The sequence below is a fragment of the Corvus hawaiiensis genome, chromosome 13 (assembly GCF_020740725.1).
Source record: "Corvus hawaiiensis isolate bCorHaw1 chromosome 13, bCorHaw1.pri.cur, whole genome shotgun sequence".
In the NCBI taxonomy this organism is placed as follows: Eukaryota; Metazoa; Chordata; class Aves; order Passeriformes; family Corvidae; genus Corvus; species Corvus hawaiiensis.
Window position 1 is genome coordinate 12,906,590 of NC_063225.1, and position 16,874 is coordinate 12,923,463.

General features: G+C 63.2%; 2 protein-coding genes across 8 annotated transcripts; both read right to left on the reverse strand.

Annotated features, from left to right (window-relative positions):
* Positions 1 to 327: 327 nt before the first annotated feature.
* MAN2A2 (mannosidase alpha class 2A member 2) lies at positions 328 to 8,769 on the reverse strand. 4 transcript variants are annotated; one of them, XM_048318032.1, is made up of 23 exons: positions 8,244 to 8,769; positions 7,811 to 8,065; positions 7,560 to 7,704; positions 7,295 to 7,466; positions 6,571 to 6,698; positions 6,269 to 6,442; positions 5,783 to 5,969; positions 5,522 to 5,699; positions 5,177 to 5,379; positions 4,741 to 4,923; positions 4,431 to 4,545; positions 4,192 to 4,259; positions 3,860 to 4,025; positions 3,374 to 3,610; positions 3,155 to 3,277; positions 2,949 to 3,063; positions 2,725 to 2,858; positions 2,476 to 2,617; positions 2,155 to 2,288; positions 1,792 to 1,869; positions 1,316 to 1,510; positions 1,115 to 1,225; positions 328 to 957 (listed from the first exon to the last, which is right to left on the reverse strand). In XM_048318032.1, the coding sequence occupies exons 1-23, from the start codon at positions 8,373 to 8,375 to the stop codon at positions 805 to 807; spliced, it is 3,528 nt and encodes a 1,175-aa protein (XP_048173989.1). In that variant the 5' UTR covers positions 8,376 to 8,769; the 3' UTR covers positions 328 to 804. The 4 variants fall into 4 exon arrangements, with proteins under 4 accessions (XP_048173989.1, XP_048173990.1, XP_048173991.1 ...); XM_048318033.1 differs by lacking the exon at positions 1,792 to 1,869; XM_048318034.1 differs by lacking the exon at positions 8,244 to 8,769 and having other exon boundaries at positions 7,560 to 7,723; positions 7,811 to 7,878.
* Positions 8,770 to 9,394: 625 nt separating this feature from the next.
* On the reverse strand, positions 9,395 to 16,310 carry FES (FES proto-oncogene, tyrosine kinase). Of its 4 annotated transcripts, none has more exons than XM_048318287.1 (20): positions 16,048 to 16,310; positions 15,223 to 15,311; positions 14,254 to 14,501; positions 13,985 to 14,158; positions 13,820 to 13,916; positions 13,277 to 13,460; positions 13,000 to 13,137; positions 12,770 to 12,889; positions 12,571 to 12,693; positions 12,317 to 12,503; positions 12,155 to 12,232; positions 11,732 to 11,941; positions 11,513 to 11,635; positions 11,255 to 11,308; positions 10,985 to 11,103; positions 10,689 to 10,783; positions 10,473 to 10,596; positions 10,210 to 10,367; positions 9,882 to 10,004; positions 9,395 to 9,738 (listed from the first exon to the last, which is right to left on the reverse strand). In XM_048318287.1, the coding sequence occupies exons 3-20, from the start codon at positions 14,473 to 14,475 to the stop codon at positions 9,596 to 9,598; spliced, it is 2,472 nt and encodes an 823-aa protein (XP_048174244.1). In that variant the 5' UTR covers positions 14,476 to 14,501; positions 15,223 to 15,311; positions 16,048 to 16,310; the 3' UTR covers positions 9,395 to 9,595. The 4 variants fall into 4 exon arrangements, with proteins under 4 accessions (XP_048174244.1, XP_048174245.1, XP_048174241.1 ...); XM_048318288.1 differs by having other exon boundaries at positions 15,219 to 15,311; positions 16,048 to 16,101; XM_048318284.1 differs by lacking the exon at positions 16,048 to 16,310 and having other exon boundaries at positions 11,732 to 11,887; positions 15,219 to 15,320.
* Between the last annotated feature and the right edge of the window lie 564 nt (positions 16,311 to 16,874).

Genomic DNA, 16,874 nt, shown 5'->3' on the forward strand with positions numbered 1-16,874 from the left:
CTGCAGCTCCAGCAGACCAGACTGCCATGCTCACTCTGAAACAGGGCTAAAAGCTCTGGAGTTGTGGGAAGCACTCCCACGCTTCACCCAGGCATTGCTGCCCGCACAAGGAACTGACTCCCATCCCCCTGGCTCCTGTCCAGCACCGGACACTGCCTGCCCCTGAGCACAGCTGGGCCTGGCCATGCCACCAGCCTCTCACAGGTGCCTGGGGCCCCTGGCCAGATCTTCAAGCTGCCCTCCCCCTGCCTCAGAGTGCTGCCCTGTCTCCCCACAGCACACCATTCTCACTCCCCTGAGAGCCACAAACCACACACAGACCAGGGCCCTTGGAAACAGCCTTGTGTTTCCTATGAACTCCAGGAGAGCTCAGTCCCAAGTCCACAGCACCTCCTCAGGCAGCTGCCCAACACCACCAGTGCTCCTGGCCTCCCCTTGCTGCCCCACCAGTCAGGGGGAGCCCTGCATGGGCCCCTGCTCCAGCCATCAGGGTGGCCACACTCCCGGCAGCCTGTGAATGTGACAGGGCAGCAGTGTCTGTCCCACCAGCAGCGGCAGAACCCAGCCTGCTGCCCCCCCCATCCGGCACCGTGTCCAGCAGCCTCTGGTTGAGCCCTGCCACAGCAGTTCATCCCAAAATCTATCTGAGAACATGGAACTAATAAATTAGAAAGTGGCAACAGCAGCCTTTGCCAGTCTGGCCCCTCCTGCCCGTGTCCACCACAGTACTGCTGGCCCCGCTCTACTGCTGTACTGGTGCTGCTCCTGTGCTGTCCAGCCACTCCACTCCTCTCCTGCTCGACACTACCCCAGGCGGACGCGGAACGTGGCGATTTCCATGGGGTCCAGGTGGATGTTGGTGCTGTTGGAGGCTGTGCCCAGCGGGTACATCAGCGTCAGTGAGGTGGGCTGCAGGGACCCCAGCTCCAGCCCCTGGAACAGGCCTCCCAGAGCCAGCTGGGGAGAGAGGAGGAAGAAGTGGGGAGACCCAGGTGAGGATGTGATGCCTGGGGAAACACTGTGCCCAGGACAGCCTGACACGTGCCATGCCTGCCATGCCGAGGTCTCAGCCCAGCTCTGACCCAGTGGAGGTGTGGGGGCAGCCTGGCCCTACCTTGCCCTGGCTGGTGGTGCAGTTGAAGCCCAGGTTCTTTGCCTCTAGGCTGCAGTCAAAGCCTTTGCGGTGCAGGATCAGTGCCGCCTCAGCTGATGGTAGTGAGTCATCCTGCAGGGAGTGGGAGCGTGAGGCACAACACTGGGGACAGCAGGGGCAAGACTCCCACCAGAGTCCCACCTCCCCTGGGCCGTAGCTCACCTCTGCCTGCAGCATCCGCAGGTTGAGGATGTGGAAGTCACAAGGAAGGGTGGTGGCGAGGGGCACAAAGGAGCGCAGGACTGGCAGGGCTGGCTTCTCCAGCGCTACTGGCATGACCAAGGCCTCAGCATTGAGGTGCACAGAGGTGATGTGGCTCAGCAGGGAGGGGAAGCTGATGGGGCGCTCGTCCTGTACCTGCCAAGGAGCACATGGGTCAGTGTGAGCCCAGGAAGCCAGGCAGAGCCTGGGCAAGGCCCACAGAACCCCCATTCCAGCATTCCCCCGAGACCAGGCACCTGCCAGCACAGGGCACACTGAGCTGCCCCTGCCCAGGCAGGTCCCCCCTCCCCAGCACCCAAACAGGACCCCACCTAGCTGATGGTCAGGCTACAGGCCTGCTACAAGCCTGGCTAGACTAGTGGCTAGCAGCTAGTGCACAAGACAGGGAGAGACAGCAGGGCCAGGCCGGCCATTACCTCAGGGCTGCTAGTCCTGGTGCCAGGGAAGCTCAAGGCTTTAAACATGGAGACCAGTTTGGAAAAGAAGCCGGAGCTCTGAATGGGTGGCACAGCACATGCATAGAGGGCAGCGAGGGGATGGGACAAGAACACTGTGATTATGAGGGCAACGCAGCTCCACAGGGACAGACCCCACTGCACATCCCGCTCTCCCCCCGGCCCCCCACTCCAGACCAATCCTTGCCCAGTGCCAGAGCAATGGGACAAGAGGGGAGAGGACACTGCATCCCATCACATGTGTGGCTTTCTGCAGATGCCTCCACCCTGCTCCATCCCAAGGCAGGGCTGGGCTCTCCCGTCCTGCCGCCTCACAGCCAGCACCTTGTTGGCGGTGCTGCGGCGCTCCAGGAGGAGCCGGAACCGGTTGCAGGTACGCTTGTTGTCCTTCAGCCCCTGGCCCAGGCCCCGGTTGTCATCTTGCATGAGGCGCCGGTCCAGGATCACCTCCAGCTGGCCTGTGGAGAGCGAGTCCCTGCAGCCCAGGCTTTACCAGGCACCAGCCATGCCCCACAGGACAGAGCCCCCAGAAACAGCAGGACCAGGGCACCCTGCCCAGCCTGCAGCACCCTCCTCCCCTGCTTTCCCTGGGGAGGACAGCCCCAGCTCCACAGCAGGTTCCCAGGGCACAGCCCCTCGGCTCACCGCTGTGGAGGCTGGAGACCCCCAGGGCCTGGGCTGTGAGCAGTGTCAGGCGGCTCTGCATGTCCTGGATGTAGGCCATGGCAGGCATTGGGTAGAAGTTGGCCTGCAGTGGCAGCTTCTGCTGGTACCTGCGGGGCTGGATCTGCCACGGGACAGAGATCAGTGACCAGAGGTGGCTCCCACAGTGCCCAGTGCCAGCACACTGTCCCCTTGTGGGCAGCTGCTGTCCCTCCTCAGGCTGCTGTCTACCTGGAAACCATTGAGGTCCGTGAAGAAGGTGTCATCGCTCTCGATGTCAGTGCTGAAGCGCAGGGCCAGCTCCTTGTTAATGTGGTCACGGATGTCCACCAGGCAGGACACATCCAGGGACAGGCCCTCCACCCCTGTGGGTAGGCAGCGAGGAGCTGAGCCCCATGGGCAGCATCGCCCAGTTCCCTGGGCCAGCAACACCTGGCACAGCCTCAAGATCTCACCTGGCACATTGTACAGCCGCACCACGGTCTGGACATGCTGGTAGTAGCTGGCAACCTCTGAGAAGAGGGGTCCCTCCATCACCCGCACCACTGGGGGGTCCTTGGGAGCATAGGGCTGAGGGGAGGGATAGCTGCACTGAGGCTGCTGCCCGAGGACAGTCTTGCAGGCACAGCTGCCAGCTGGCTTCCAGGGGTGGACCCTGTACCTTGGCCTCGCCATCAGGCAGGAAGAGATAGGCCCCACTTTTGTCCTTGGAGGTCCTGGTGCCGTAGACGAGAAATTCGCTGTTCACCCTGTGCCCCTGCTCCTCCCCAGCTTGGCGCAGGCTCTGTGGGTGTGGACCGGCACAGCAGCAAGCACATGAAGCACCAGGATGTACCCCTCCCCTCCTCCACCCCACGCCCTGTCAGAGCCTCGCACTCACCTGCAGGAGGCCCGTGCGCCCCAAGAAGCAGGCCTGCAGGTGCTGGTTCTCCAGGCAGAAGTCATCAGGAGCAGCTGGGAAGATGTGCAGGGGCACAGCCTCGGGCTTGTGCACGGGCAGGTTCCGGCCATGTAGGTACAGGCGTGTGGAGGACCTCGGCGTGGCGTGGCCATCCAAGGACTTGTGCAGCTGCAGCACACGCAGCCCCAGTGCGGGCAGGCGAGCCAGGACAGACACCTGCAGGCAGTGTGGGGACCTGAGCCAGGCCCCCGCGTCTGGGGAATGGCTGGGGGTCAGTAGGGAGAAGACCCTGCTCGGCACTGCGGGGCCTCTGCTGAGGAGGGCCATGCATGGGGATCTGGGGGTCCGACAGCTGTGGGATCTTGTGTTGCGGGGCAGGGACAGAGCAGGGCTGCCGGTGTGTCCTGGGAGTGTGCGGGATGGCAAGCTGGCACTCATGGGCTGTGGGTGTGGGGCACCCCATACCTGGTAGACATCAGGCACCACATCAGTGGCAGAGCTCCACGTTGCACTGAGCTGGGAGGGCAGGGGCTGCCCCTCCTCAGAGAGCACATGCACGTGCGGGGAGTCCACCAGCACCGGCACCACACTCAGGCGCTCCTGCTCCAGCGGGTTGAACACCACCAGGAACCTGTGGGGGAGTAACACAGGGAAGCCATCCCTGCCTCACAGCATCCCGGATGTCTCACACCCCACACTATCTACAGATCCACTGCACCTACCCACAGCTTCACAGGTACTCCCTCACTGCCTTCCCACAGTCCCATAAGTCCCCAGAGCAAGGCAGGAGGCCCTACCGAGGTGAGGTGTCCAGTTTGACCACTGTCCTCTCTGGAAGAGAGTCCTGGCTGGAGCGTGTCTCATCCTGGGGAGGAGTTGTAAAGAGTTGGGGTGTGCCCCATCCCCCTGCCAAATGTGCCCAGGGACATAGGCACAAGCTGGGGCCCTTTTCCTGGCCTCTGCAGCACAGAGTTGCTCCTGGGGGAATGGGGACAGCGTGCTAGAGTGCAGGGAGCCAGGGGCTGGTGCTGCTCACCATGCCAAGGAATGGTGCAGCCGGGTCGTGGCGGTATGTGTCCTTGTCCCCCAGCACAAGGTAGTGCGCAGCATTGCCGATGACACGCTTGAGGTTGGTGAGCGAGTGGAGCAACCTGGGGCAGAGGCAGAGTGAGCCACCTGGGACCATCACTCCCATCTGTCACAGCACTGCCCCAACACCCTCCACAGCTCCCCATAAGAGGAAGGACCTCCCCACAGGATCCCCATACCTAGCCATTCTCCCAGCCCTGAGCCCACCAGCCCCACTCTGAGACAGGCTCTGAGGGCGCCCTGGCCCCCACACGCACCGGACTCCGTAGTCCACAGCCACAGCCTCCTTGGCGGTGCCGGTGATGGCATCATGGTGCTGGAAGAGGCCCAGGTTGCGGCGAGCGTTGCTCAGCAGGGCGTAGTCAGAGAGTGGGTACCTGCCATCGGCACTGGCACGGCGGGCGTGGGCGAGTGCCAGGCTATACAGGATCTCTGCCCCCCTGCACAGGGACAGAGTCACTGAGGGTCCCTACCCTGGTGCTAGAGTACTGGGGGAGCTGGCCTGGGATGGAGGTGGCAAAGGCATACACTGCCCTGGGGCTAGGTGAGGGTTTGGCACTGTGTGCACCAGCCCGGTGTGTTGGCAGCTGGTGTAGACTGGGGGCTGTTGAGCTCCCAGATACTGCCTGCCCACCCCTCACTCATGCCCCCCCCCATCTCCCATGCCCCATGGACCAGCCCACTGCCCCTCACCGGAGGTGGGCCTCCAGCACACGGTCCAGGCTCTTGTAGAACGGCCGGGAGGTGTAGTATCCTGTCCAGTAGTGATCCTCCCGGTCCGCATAGGAGAAGAAATCCCCAGTCAGAACTGGAAACCCAGGTGGCCTCATCCCTGGCACGATGCCCACTTTCTTGTACAGGGCATCAAAGTAGTCAGAGAGCGTGCCAAACTGTGCCTGCAAGACAGCACATGCAGCCCTGAGCCAGGGCTCCTGCAGTGGGGGCTCCTATCACCCCTCCCAGGACTGTTCACCCCTCCCACTGTGCTCTGTAGTGGCCTCCTGCTGCCCTCAGCCCCACACAGCTCTCCACACATACCTGGACATGAAGGTCAGGCCGGGAGTTGAGAAAGTCAAAGATGCGCTGGTAGTTGAGGAACTGGGCATCCCACTCCTGTGGCTTGTCATAGCGGAAGTCATCTCCCAGGGGCACCAGCAGCACCTTGCTGCGGTACAGCTTGGACTTCTTGCGGTACTGGTCCAGCAGTAGCTGGGCTCTGTGTGGAGGCCGGGGCATGAGGCTGGCCCCTAATGGGCCACAAGGCCGGGAGTCACATGCCCCTGCCCCTGCCGCACTCACCGCTCTGCCACGTTTGCATCAGTGATGGCGCGGGGAGGCACCTTCCAGGGGCAGTTTATCCGGCCTCCAGGTAAGCGTTTGAAGTCAAACTGGCAGCAAATCTTGGGGTCTGGACCACAGGTGTGGGGCACATCATAGCTGTAGAAGGGCATCATGTGGCAGAAGATGTCGGTGCTGGTGTCTGGATCTGTGGGACCAAGGACAGGTGAGCACCAGCAATGGCTCTCCCTTGCCTGTCCCTGAGCAGAGAGCCCAAGGACAGCTGTCCAACAGAGCAGAGCTAGGAGCTCAGAGGGCACAGCAGCCTCCCCCAGCGTGTTGCTGGTCATGGGGGCAGGTGGGAAGTCATCCTGGGGCTGTCCCACAGGGCAGAGACATCGCCTCCCAGTGCTCAGCTCATCTGCACAGAAAAGCAGCAATAGCCATTCTCTGCTGCCACCTGCCCCAGAGGGCCCCCTCTGCAGTCCCCTCCCAGCAGCCCCTCACCCCACGTCTGTCTCCACATGAACTCCAGGTTCTGGGTGGCAGCAAAGTGCTTCTTGATGGCATAGTGCACGCGCTGGATGAGCATGGCCGTCAGGTTGGAGCGCTTCAGCAGGTAGGGCATGGTGGAGCTGTACCCGAAGGGGTCTACGGCCCAGCCCGACCGTGGTGTCACACCTGTGGGCACAGAGACCTGTCAGCCCCATGCTGGGCCAGCAGCACCTCCTGTGAGGACGGTCCTGTCAGGACCTGCAGGCCTGCAGTGCATTAGGCAGTCCCCCAGCCAGCATCTGCCGAGCTCTCACCAATGTTCTTCTCCAGCCACTGGTGCCCCTCAATCAGCTGGTCAATCATGGCAAAATAGTGGGAATTAGCCTCATCAGGCATCACCCAGCCACCCGTCACCATCTCCAGCTGCCCATTGCCCACCAGCCTGTAAGGGGGACACCCAAGATGTGACCAGAGCCCTGCATGAGCCACGTGTCCATGGCAGAGTCCCCCTGTCCTGAGCTACCTACAGCCTACCTGCCGCCCCCACAGCTGCCACTGCCATTCCCCCCTTGTCATGCTGTCCCCCACAGAGAGTCATCCCTCCACAGCACAATGCCAGTCAGAGCTCATTCCCACACACCCTCCACTGTGTCCTCCCATCCCCAATGCTCTTGAGGCAGGGGGCAGACAAGGGGGCCCTGTCCCACCACACAATCCTGCTCTCCAGGTCTCCCACCCTTCCATGGGTGCCCTGGGCCTTGCACACAAGTTCCCCAGCCCCGATCAGCACAGGCAGTGGCCCAGATCAAGATCTGTCTCCCCCACCTCTCACCCCACATGGCAGTGGCTCTGACATTTTATGGCACTGGGAGGCTGCTGGCAGTTCCAGGGCACCCCATGCTGAGCAGTGCAGGGCCCATGGCCACTGCACTGCAGCCCAGGCAGCCTTCCAGTCCCCACAGCCCTTCCCTCACACACCCTAAGCTCTCAGCCTGCCTGGAAGCTACGAGGGCAGTGGGGTAAGGTGGTCAGCCCTACCTGCGCACAGCAGCCCTCTTCTGGGCACTGATGTTGTCCCACCACTTGGAAAAGAAGGAGATCTCGGACCAAATGAAGCGCCGGCGCGGGTCCTCCTGCATCTTCAGCACCATGCTGTTGAGGATGTGCTGCGTCTGGTCGTAGTAGTACTTGTCGAAAGTCTTGATCCAGCCTGGCAGCACAGGTGGGGGTCACTGTGGGGGGCCCAGCCCTTCCCTGCCAGCACTCCAAGGTAGCAAGGGCTGGGCCAATCCCTGCTTCTCACCTGGGTCATTGTGAGAGTGTGGCACCACAAACACCTGCAGAGGCTCTGTGTCCCACTCATTGGGCTCGTAGGTGATATCGAAGCCCTGCTTCCAGACACCACCATCCTGGTTGTCAAACGGCAGCAGGGAGTAGACAGCCAGCATCTGTGGGTAGAAGATAGGCCTGAGAGAACCCCAGAAGAGTAGAGCCAAGACCCCATGGATGCCCAGGTATGAACCCCTCACACTACCAGAGCCACCAGTCCCTCACCTGCAGGTCTGGGCTCTGTCCCTTGCCCCCTAGAGCAAACTGGCAGTCTTGCGGGGACACGGAGAGGAAACTTGGGCGACTCTCAGGGGGCAGCACCAAGGAGCCATTTGGGGGGTGATGGGGCAATGCCGGCTGCCCCTCCGCATGGGCTGTCAGCTCCAGCACCGAGTCCTTAATGTGGCTGATGATCTCATGGTTCTCCTCCAGCAGCTGCTCCAGCTGTTCGATCCGGTTCTGTAGCACCGAGATCTGGCTCTGGGAGCACAGAGGCCAGAGCGAGGGGCAGGTCACCCACAGCTGTGGGGAGCCAGCCTTGGCCCTGGCAGCTTAATGGCCAGAGGCCAGGGCTGATTCCCCATGAATTCCCCTGGCTGAATGTCCCTGTTTGCCCTCCTGGGACCCCTCTCACTCATCCCAAACCCTCCAAACTCACCCTGGGGAAGTTGCCCCCGCTCTGGTGTCGTGTGGGGTCATGCTGTACCCGGTCCAGCATCAAGTAGAGGGAGAAGACGGCCACGCAGAAGATGGCAGCTCCACACACTGTCACCTGCTTCTTCAGCTTCATCCCGAAGGGATGCAGGGACTCACCTGCGCCGGGACTGGAGGGGGAGCCAGGTCGGACAGCGCAGCCCCTCACCGCGGCCTCCTGCCTCCTCCTCCAAGAACCCTCACCGCGTCCTACTTAGCTTAATCCGGTGCTGGATATTTATATCTGCTGATGGGGCCGGGGCCGGGGCCGGACAGGCCGCGCGGCCCCGCAGAGCGGCCGGGGCCGCCGCGCTGAGGCCCCGCGGTGGCGGGACGGGAACGGAGCCGGGGCCGTGATGGGGAGAGGCGGGGAAGCCGGGCCAGCACCGACGGTGACACCGCAGCCACTCCGCTCTTACCCCGGGCGGCTCCGCAGCCCGACCCAGGTCCTCACATCGCCCGCCTGGGCCCGCCGGGATGGCCCAGGCCAGGCCCCGCCCACCGCTCCGCCCGCCCGGGCGAGGCCCCGAGGAGGCGGCACCGAACCGGCCGGGACAGCCCGCTCCGGGACTGCGGGCCCCCGCGCTGAGGGCCGGGACAGCGCGCTCCGGGACCGCGGGCCCCCGCGCTGAGGGTCGGGACAGCCCGCTCCGGGACAGCCCGCTCCGGGACCGGGCTGGGCACCCCGTAGGCCGGGGATCGGCCCGGCCGGGACACCCCCACATCCCCGGGAAGGGGATCAGCCACCCCGCCAACACCGGAGCCGAGTCGAGATGCCGGTGCCCCATCCCGATACCCTGTCCCAATGTGCCCCATCCCGGTACCCTGTCCTTGATCCCTGTCGCGGTGCCCTGTCCCAGGGTCCCGTGTCAATCCTCTGTCCCAGTGCAGAAGACTCAGTACTCCGCATGCCAGTTCCCTAACTGCGCCCTGTCTTGGTGCCCCATCTTGGTGCTTTATCTTGGTACCCTATCCCGCTACACCGTGTGCCCTGTCACAGTGTCCTGTACTGGTGCATCATTACAGTGCCCCATCCCAGTGTCCCATCCCAGTGCCATGTCCCAACGCCTCATCCCAGTGCAGTGCGTGTCCCCTCGCAGCTCCTAGATGCACAGCTGCAGAGCTTGTGTGTTTATTGTACAAGATGAAGGCGGGGAGGAGCTGTGGGTGCCATGTTCCACCCTGGGCCATGCAGGAGCCCCTCCCCTGGGGCTCAAGCATCACACAGCCACCCCGCAGCACCTGCTGCCTAGACAGGGCTCTGCTGTGCCCCTAGGCACTGCCGTGGGATGGATGCAGGGCCCCTGGTGCTCCCTGTCACCGGTGCTTCTTGCGGATGGCAATGAGATCCTGGTGGATGGTGCTGAAGCTGGGCCGCTTGCGGGGGTCATACTCCCAGCAGCGCTGCATCAGCTGGTACACTTCCTCAGGGCACTGCTCAGGAGGGTCCAGCCGCGTACCTGGGGCAACAGGGATGGGGACATGGATCACCAGCCCCTCATCCCCACAACCCCATCTGGTCCATCCTAGAGGCACAGCTCCACAGTGCTGGACCCACAGCTCATGGTGGCCCTCAGGAGCCACACCCAGCCGTGTCCCCTACCATTCTCCACTGCCTCCCGTGTCTGCTGGTTGCTGAGGTTGGCATAGGGGACAGCACCCAGGCTGAAGGCTTCCCACAGCAGGATCCCAAAGCTCCAGACATCACTCTCTGAGCTGTATCGGCCTGGGGACATGGGGCAGGACAGATGCTGTTGGCAGGGGACACCCATGTCACCACTGCCCAGCTGTGCCCATGCTCCTGCGGGCTGAGGTGCTCTGGGTCTCTGCTTCCCTCCCCAGGACCAGGCGCATGGGAGTGGGATAGTGCCAGACTCCTGGCTTCCAGATAGGCTGCCAGGTGCCAGGCCATGCCCAACTCCATCCTGTACCATAATTGAGTGCTTCAGGGGCTGTCCACTTGACAGGGATTTGCTTCATCCCTCCTGTGGAGGCATAGATGCCATCCTCCTCCTCCCGTGACATCCCAAAATCACTGATCTTCAGAGTGTTCCTCTCTGTCACCAGGCAGTTGCGAGCAGCCAGGTCCCTGAGACAAGCAGTCAGCCGTGTGCCCAACCATCCCTGGGGCTCCACCTGGCATGGGATGGGGCGGTGAGGGTTCCAGGGCTCCCCCTGTCCTGCCAGGGCCCACCTGTGGATGCAGTGCTTGCTCTCCAGGTACTCCATGCCGGCAGCAGCATTCTCCGTCATCTTGACCAGCTCCTTCACCCGGAGGTGGGGACCCTCAGTGCGCAGGAAGGTCAGGAAGTCCCCCCCTGTGCCCAGATTGCAGAGCTGGTGGGTGCCCAGGCACACCTGACAAGCTCACCCATGCGTGCATGGCGACTGCGGGAATGGGGCCACTCACCCTGCACCAGCTCCATGACAATGTAAATGGGCTGCTTCTGCGTGCAGACACCGATGAGCCGCACAATGTTCGGATGCCTATACTGCTTGAGAATCCTGTGGGGACAAGGATGGGCACTGTGAGTGTAGGGGGGCCTGGCTGCCCTGGGCACAAGCCACCCGATGCCATCCCCAGGGCACTCTGCCCAGCCAGCCCGGGGACACAGCCCTCAGCACGAGGGTGCTGCAGTCCCAGCAGGGTCAAACTGCTCCAAGAATGGACAGACGTGACAGGACAAATACAACACCCACACAGACCTGGCTTCCTGCAGGAACCTGGCCTTGAGCTCAGGCGGAAGGGTTTCCCGGCAGGACTTCACAGCAACAGGGGTGTTGTCAGCACGTAGGCGTCCACTGAACACCTCCCCAAAGTTACCCTTCCGAGACACAGGAACACCGGGCTTAGCTCACCATGTGGCCCAAGGCAACCCCTGTCCTCCCCTGCCCTCCTGTGGGACAGTCCTGGATGCCCGCAGATACCCTGGTATAGCCCTGCCCTCCCACAGACCCCACAGCACCCCATCTCACCCGGCCAATGCGTTCCCCCAGCAGCACGTCTTCGTGGTTGAGCACCCATTTGTCCTGCAGCAAGCAGACACCAGTGAGCTGTCCCCTGGCCCACATACCCCCACAGCCCCCTCTCAGGCAGAGCCCCAAGTCCAAGTCCCCCTGTCTAGCTGGAGAAGCATGTCTGTGGATCTCAGCCCAGCTGTCAACAGGAGAAAGGGCCGGGCAGAGCTGCCCCTGTGCAGGGGGCCCCATCCTCCTCCCCACTGCCTATATCACCTTGGGCACAGCCTTGGCCAGGATAATGCCACTCTTGCGGGTGATGGGCTGCTGGCTCTGCAGGAGGTGCTGGATGAGCAGTGGAATGGTGGGGAAGCTGTCACCCTCCAGCCGAAACATGTTCTGCAGAGAGGGAGGCCGAGGGGTTGTGATGGGCAGGAACCTGTGCCTGCCCATGCAAGGCCACCCCAGCCATGTCCCCTGCTTGTGGTCACTCACATTGACAGACTGGATGATGAAGTGCCGAGGCTGCCCATCCCACAGCACGCTGAGCACGTACTCCTGCTTGCCCTGGCTCTCCCGCACCAGGAAATCCCCACTGCAGGTCAGCAGCTCCTGTACCTCCGAACGTGGGATGGCCCCGTGGTACCAGACCTGCTGGCACAGCGGCTTCTGCACATCTGGGATTAGGGGCACAGGGGGTGGCAGCTGGAAGGAGACAAGGTGAGCCCAGCCATGCACACTCCTTAGTTGTGCTGGAGGTGGGGCAACAGTGGTGTCTGGAAGCTGTGCCCAGGGCAGGTGGGAGCAGAATCTGGAGGTGAGGAAGCAGGGCGGGGCTGTGTAGCCAGAAAGGAAAGGGCAGGCTCAGCAAGGCAGCTGGGTGGAGAGCAGGGTGGCTGGAGGCACCCAGGAACTCACCGAGTACTTTGGGCTGAAGATGCCCGTGATGTGGTTCTTGAGGGTCTCTAGTGCACTGGCCCCACTCCGCTCCTGCTCCTGGAAGGAGGCATGGGCTGTGCACCAGCTGGGGGGGACCCCATCCCTGCAGCTTCCAGAGCACGGGAAGCGAGACTGACTCACCGTGGAGGAGATGGACTGCTGATCCTCTGGCAGAGGCAGGGCGGGAAGGGGGTCCCTGACGCCCAGCTCCGCCAGCTTCCTGGCCAGCAGGTCCCGCTGCACCTGCAGCTTGGCCTGGGCACAGAGGCAGCCCTCGAGTTGCTGCTGTGCCTCATGCAGCCCCTGCCGCCTGCCCAACAAGTGCACCCTGGGGAGGGGACAGGGCAGTCAGCACCCGCTGCCCTGGCCCCTCACCCCCCTCTGCTGCAACTCACCGCTCGCTGGGGCTCCGGCCCTGCTCCTCATCATGGATCTCCGCCTTCAGCTCCCGCGTCTGCTGCTCCTTGATACTCACAGCCTCTGTGGCGGCCACCAACTCCTCCTCAACCGACGTCAGGCTGCAAGAGACATGTGCCAGCATGAGGCTGAGCCCCTGCCCCTCACCTGCCCCTGCCCATGGCTGGTCCCACTCACCAGTGCTGGACACTCTCAAGGGTCAGCTCATTCAGCTGCAGCTCCCCAGGCACCAGGTTCTCTGTGTCCTCCAACAGGCTCTCATCAAAGGACACAGTTGGTGGCACCTCAGATTCGTACCTGTGGGCACCCAGCACAGCTCTGCCTCCACTTGCCCCTTGCCGGCCACTGCCACCCAATGGCAGCAGGGCCGTACCCGGCAGAGAGGCTGCGACTGCATGGAGCCATACTGGTGGCTCTGGATGAAGCTGCTGTACTCAGTGGCAGGGTCGATGGCCTGGATGGCACTGGCAATCTCCTGGTGCATGGCCAACATATCCTCCTGTACCAGGCTGCTGATGCTGCAGTACTCCCTGAGGATCTCCTTTCTGTGGGAGCACTGCTGGTTCTGGGGGGCCATGGGGGTGCCCAGGGGTTGGAAGTGGGGTGCAGGGCACAGGATGGGCAGTGGAGCATGGGATGGGCAGAGGGGCACGGGATGGGCAGGGGGGCAGGCAGGGCTCTTACAGGACGAGGACCATCTCCTGCTGCAGACTGTAGAGGGACTGATGCAGGCTGGGCAGTGCCCGCTGGTAGTGGTGCTGGTGGTGCAATGCAGCCGCCTGCACAGCCAGCACATACTGGTTGTGCAGGGCATAGAGCTTCCAGAGGCTACGCACATACTTCTCCTTCGCCTTGTCCCGCTCCTTGTCTGTGGAGAGAGGCTGTGGAAAACCCCAACTGCCAGCACATCACCTGTCCCAGCACTGGGGCAGGGGTCAGAGGTGAAGGCTGGGAGAGGGCCCCAGGGCAGGCAGGGGGACCAAGCCTGGAGCGGTTACACTGTGACACAGGGATGCTCCTGACCCACAGCATGGTGTCCCAAGGCCCCCAGACTTTTGCCTGGCTTCTTGGGGACCAGGCTGGGCCCTCCTCTATGCTGCCCACCCCCAGAACCCCCACCCGCTCCAGGCTGGGCTGTAGTTTCCACAGAGTGTGGGGTGCTCCAGCCATCCTTGATGCGTGAAGGAAGCTGGGAGGTCACACAGGGGACAGGGGCCAGGCTGGCACCTTTGCTGGCCTCCTGGTACTTGCGCTTGGCCTGGGCGCTGTCACGTGCCAGGCTGCGGTACTGTGCCTTCAGCTTCTCCATCTCCTGCTGCGTCGTCTGGAGAGGGACACAGTCAGGGAGTGGGTCCAGCACATTCTCTTGTTCTCCTGCTGGCTCCAACATACCCGGCTATACTCCTGGCTGAGCTGTTGCCACTGCTCGCTGAAGGCCTTGCGCAGCTGCTGCTTGTCGCGGATGAGCAGGCTCAGCCTGGCCAGTGGCCCCGCCGCCAGCTCCTCCGCATGCCGCCGCAGGATCTGGCTCAGCGTCTCTGTCCGGCTCACTAGCACCCACCAGGACTGCAAGAAAGGGAGTCAGGGATAGCACAGAGATGGCATCCTCCAGCACCACACTGGGCTCTGCAGGACACAGTCCTACTCTGGGGCATCCCTACCTTCTCAATCTGACCACCACGATCACCATGGAGCTGCCAAGTGCCCTCCTGCTTTTCCAGCTGGGAGAACATGTGGTGCAGCATTCCTGCATACTCCCGGTCACTCTTGGCCCGCTGTGACATCCACTTCCTCATCAGCTCCAGGAGGCGCAGCTCCCCATCCTGCAGCCGCAGCAGTGCACTGTGCCCCTGTGGGCACCACAGCTCCGGCCCGAAGCCCATGGCACCACTGTCTGGCCAGGGGAAGTCTGCGGAGCACCAGGACAGCCTGAGCCACAGCTGCTGCCCTGCACTGCCTGCACCAGTGGCCGGGGCCCTTTGCATTTCACACCCTCCTGTCCCATCATCCGGTCTGTGCAGCAGAGATGACCCTCCCCGCCCCCTGCAAACAGCCTTGCAAAGCATTTTCAAAGCAGAAGGATGAGTGCTCCAAGCCCTGTGGGAGCTGGGGCCTGTGGGGATGGTGCTGGGAAGGAGGAAGTGTGGGGTCATACCCAGCAGTGTCACCTCTGCCATGCACATGGCTGCTCCCCAAGGGCAGCGCGGCTGTGCCCCCCACCCAGCACCAGCCCCTCCTCTCTGGCAGCTCCAGCCCTGTCCTGTCCATTGGCACTGTCACCTCTGTGCCCACAGTGTGGGAGGTCCCAGGGGCTGGGACACTGGTGGGAAGCCAGCAGGAGCAGAAGAGGGTGCTGAGCCCCAGAAAGAGGTGCTGAACCTGGATACATCCCAGCACACACGACTCCAGTAAGGCCACTGGGAGCCAAACTGATCGCAGAGGCAGTCCCAGGGTGCCATGCCCTGAAGCAAGAGTGCAGCAGAAGCAGGAGAGTGCTGGGGCACCTCCCTGTGCAGTGCAGGATGTGGCCTGGCACAGCCCTTGACCTCACCAAGACCGCCCCCCCAGCCCTACAAAGGAGTCCCCTGTCCCTGCTAGTACCCCACCAGGGCACAGTCCTTCCAACCTACGTCTGTTGCAAGGTCTTCGTTGTGAGGCTGCTGCTGGCGTCCTGCTGAGGCCGGGACTGGCGCGCTCTGGACCTGGTGCAGCTCTGGCTCTTGGGGAGGAACAGGAAACCCAGTGCTGACCATACAGCCATTGCGAGATTTCCTGCACTTCCTCCCCTCCCTGCCAGTCCCCGCGCCAGCAGCTGACGCCGGCACACAGCTCTGCTGCAGCTGGGCAGCTCCCAGCCCCACCACCCCTCTCAGCTGTCTCCGACCAGGGTCTGACACCACCAGGTCCAGTCCTGTATACCTAGGGCTCCACTGCTCCTCTGGAATCTTCACTCAGCACCAGTCCCACCCAGCAAAGCCCCCTCAGCCATGCCAGGTTCTGCCTAACTCTTCGCCCCACTCCATGCTCCTGTGTCTCCAAGAGACTGCAGGACCTGAGGGTGCAGTCCCACTAAAGGGTGGCCACCTTGTCACCATTCCCGAGCCTGGCCCTTGTGACTGTGAAAGGCTGCAGGACAGAGCACCCACTCACGGACACCCACAGTGCCATGCCCCAGCCCTTGCTGCCAGCCTGCATCCACATAGCTAGGACCACAACTCCCTGTGGCAGCCCTGGGCACCTCCCCTTCAAAGAGCTTCACTGGTGCCACGGTGGCACTGCTCAGCCCTGGCAGCTGCATCACACAGGGGCAGCTGCCACCACCACTGCCACTGCCCAGTGGCACAGCCCAGGTCAGCTCCACTCAGCTCAGCCTAGCCACCGCCTGGCTGTTTTGGCCTGAGCCCTCTCCTGTGACTGCCAGGGAGGCCCCGGCTCCAGAGGAGTTTCAAGGTCACCTGCAGGACACTGCCGAGCCGATTCCACTTTTAGAGGAAGCCAGGGGAAAAGCGTGTCAGGCGGGAGCTTTGCTGACTCGCCTTCCTATAGCGGAGCAATGTGGGGTGGTCACGCCCTGGAGCAGCTCCAAGGCACGGCATGGGCAGGAGCTGCCACCGTACTGCTTCTCCCACCACCAAGATCCCTTCGGCATCCCCTCAGGCAGCGTGGGTCCCCCCCGCCCGCGCCAGGCTGCTTCGGGCCTCAGGGCTGGGCGGCTCTGCATCTGACCGCAAGTGCAAGCAGCACCCTTCTCTGGAAGCCCCGATTGCTGCCCGCCCCCAGCCCCGCCTCGTAAGAAGAGCAGGGGGAGAGCCGCAGCCCGTGCATGCCGCGGGGAACTCGCTCCTGACCACAGGAAGCCGCTGCGGCCCCAGACACAGCGCAGCTGAGGGACTCCGCAGAGAGGAGCTGCCTCTGCGATGGAGCGCAGCCCCAACAGGCTCCCTTGCGGGGGCCGGGACCCCGCGGGGGCTCGGTGAGGCTGGGGTGGGCTGTGTCTGCAGCTTGGCCACAGCATGAGTGGGTCCCGGGCCCAGCCTGGACATTCCTGCACCAGGGGCATCGTGTTCGGGCTGCAAGGTGGTGCTAGACGCAGAGACTACAGCCGGACCCCAGGCTGTGGTGAAGGGGCTGAGCCTACATGCTGTGAGATGGGTGCAAGGTCCCCAGGCCTTTCTCACACACCGCAGCTCCTGCCCAGCACCGGCTGCTGCCCACAGCCAGGGAAGGGCAGTCCCGGGCTCTGGGGTAAAGTCTGCAGGCAGGGCTCCACCAGCCCAGCCCC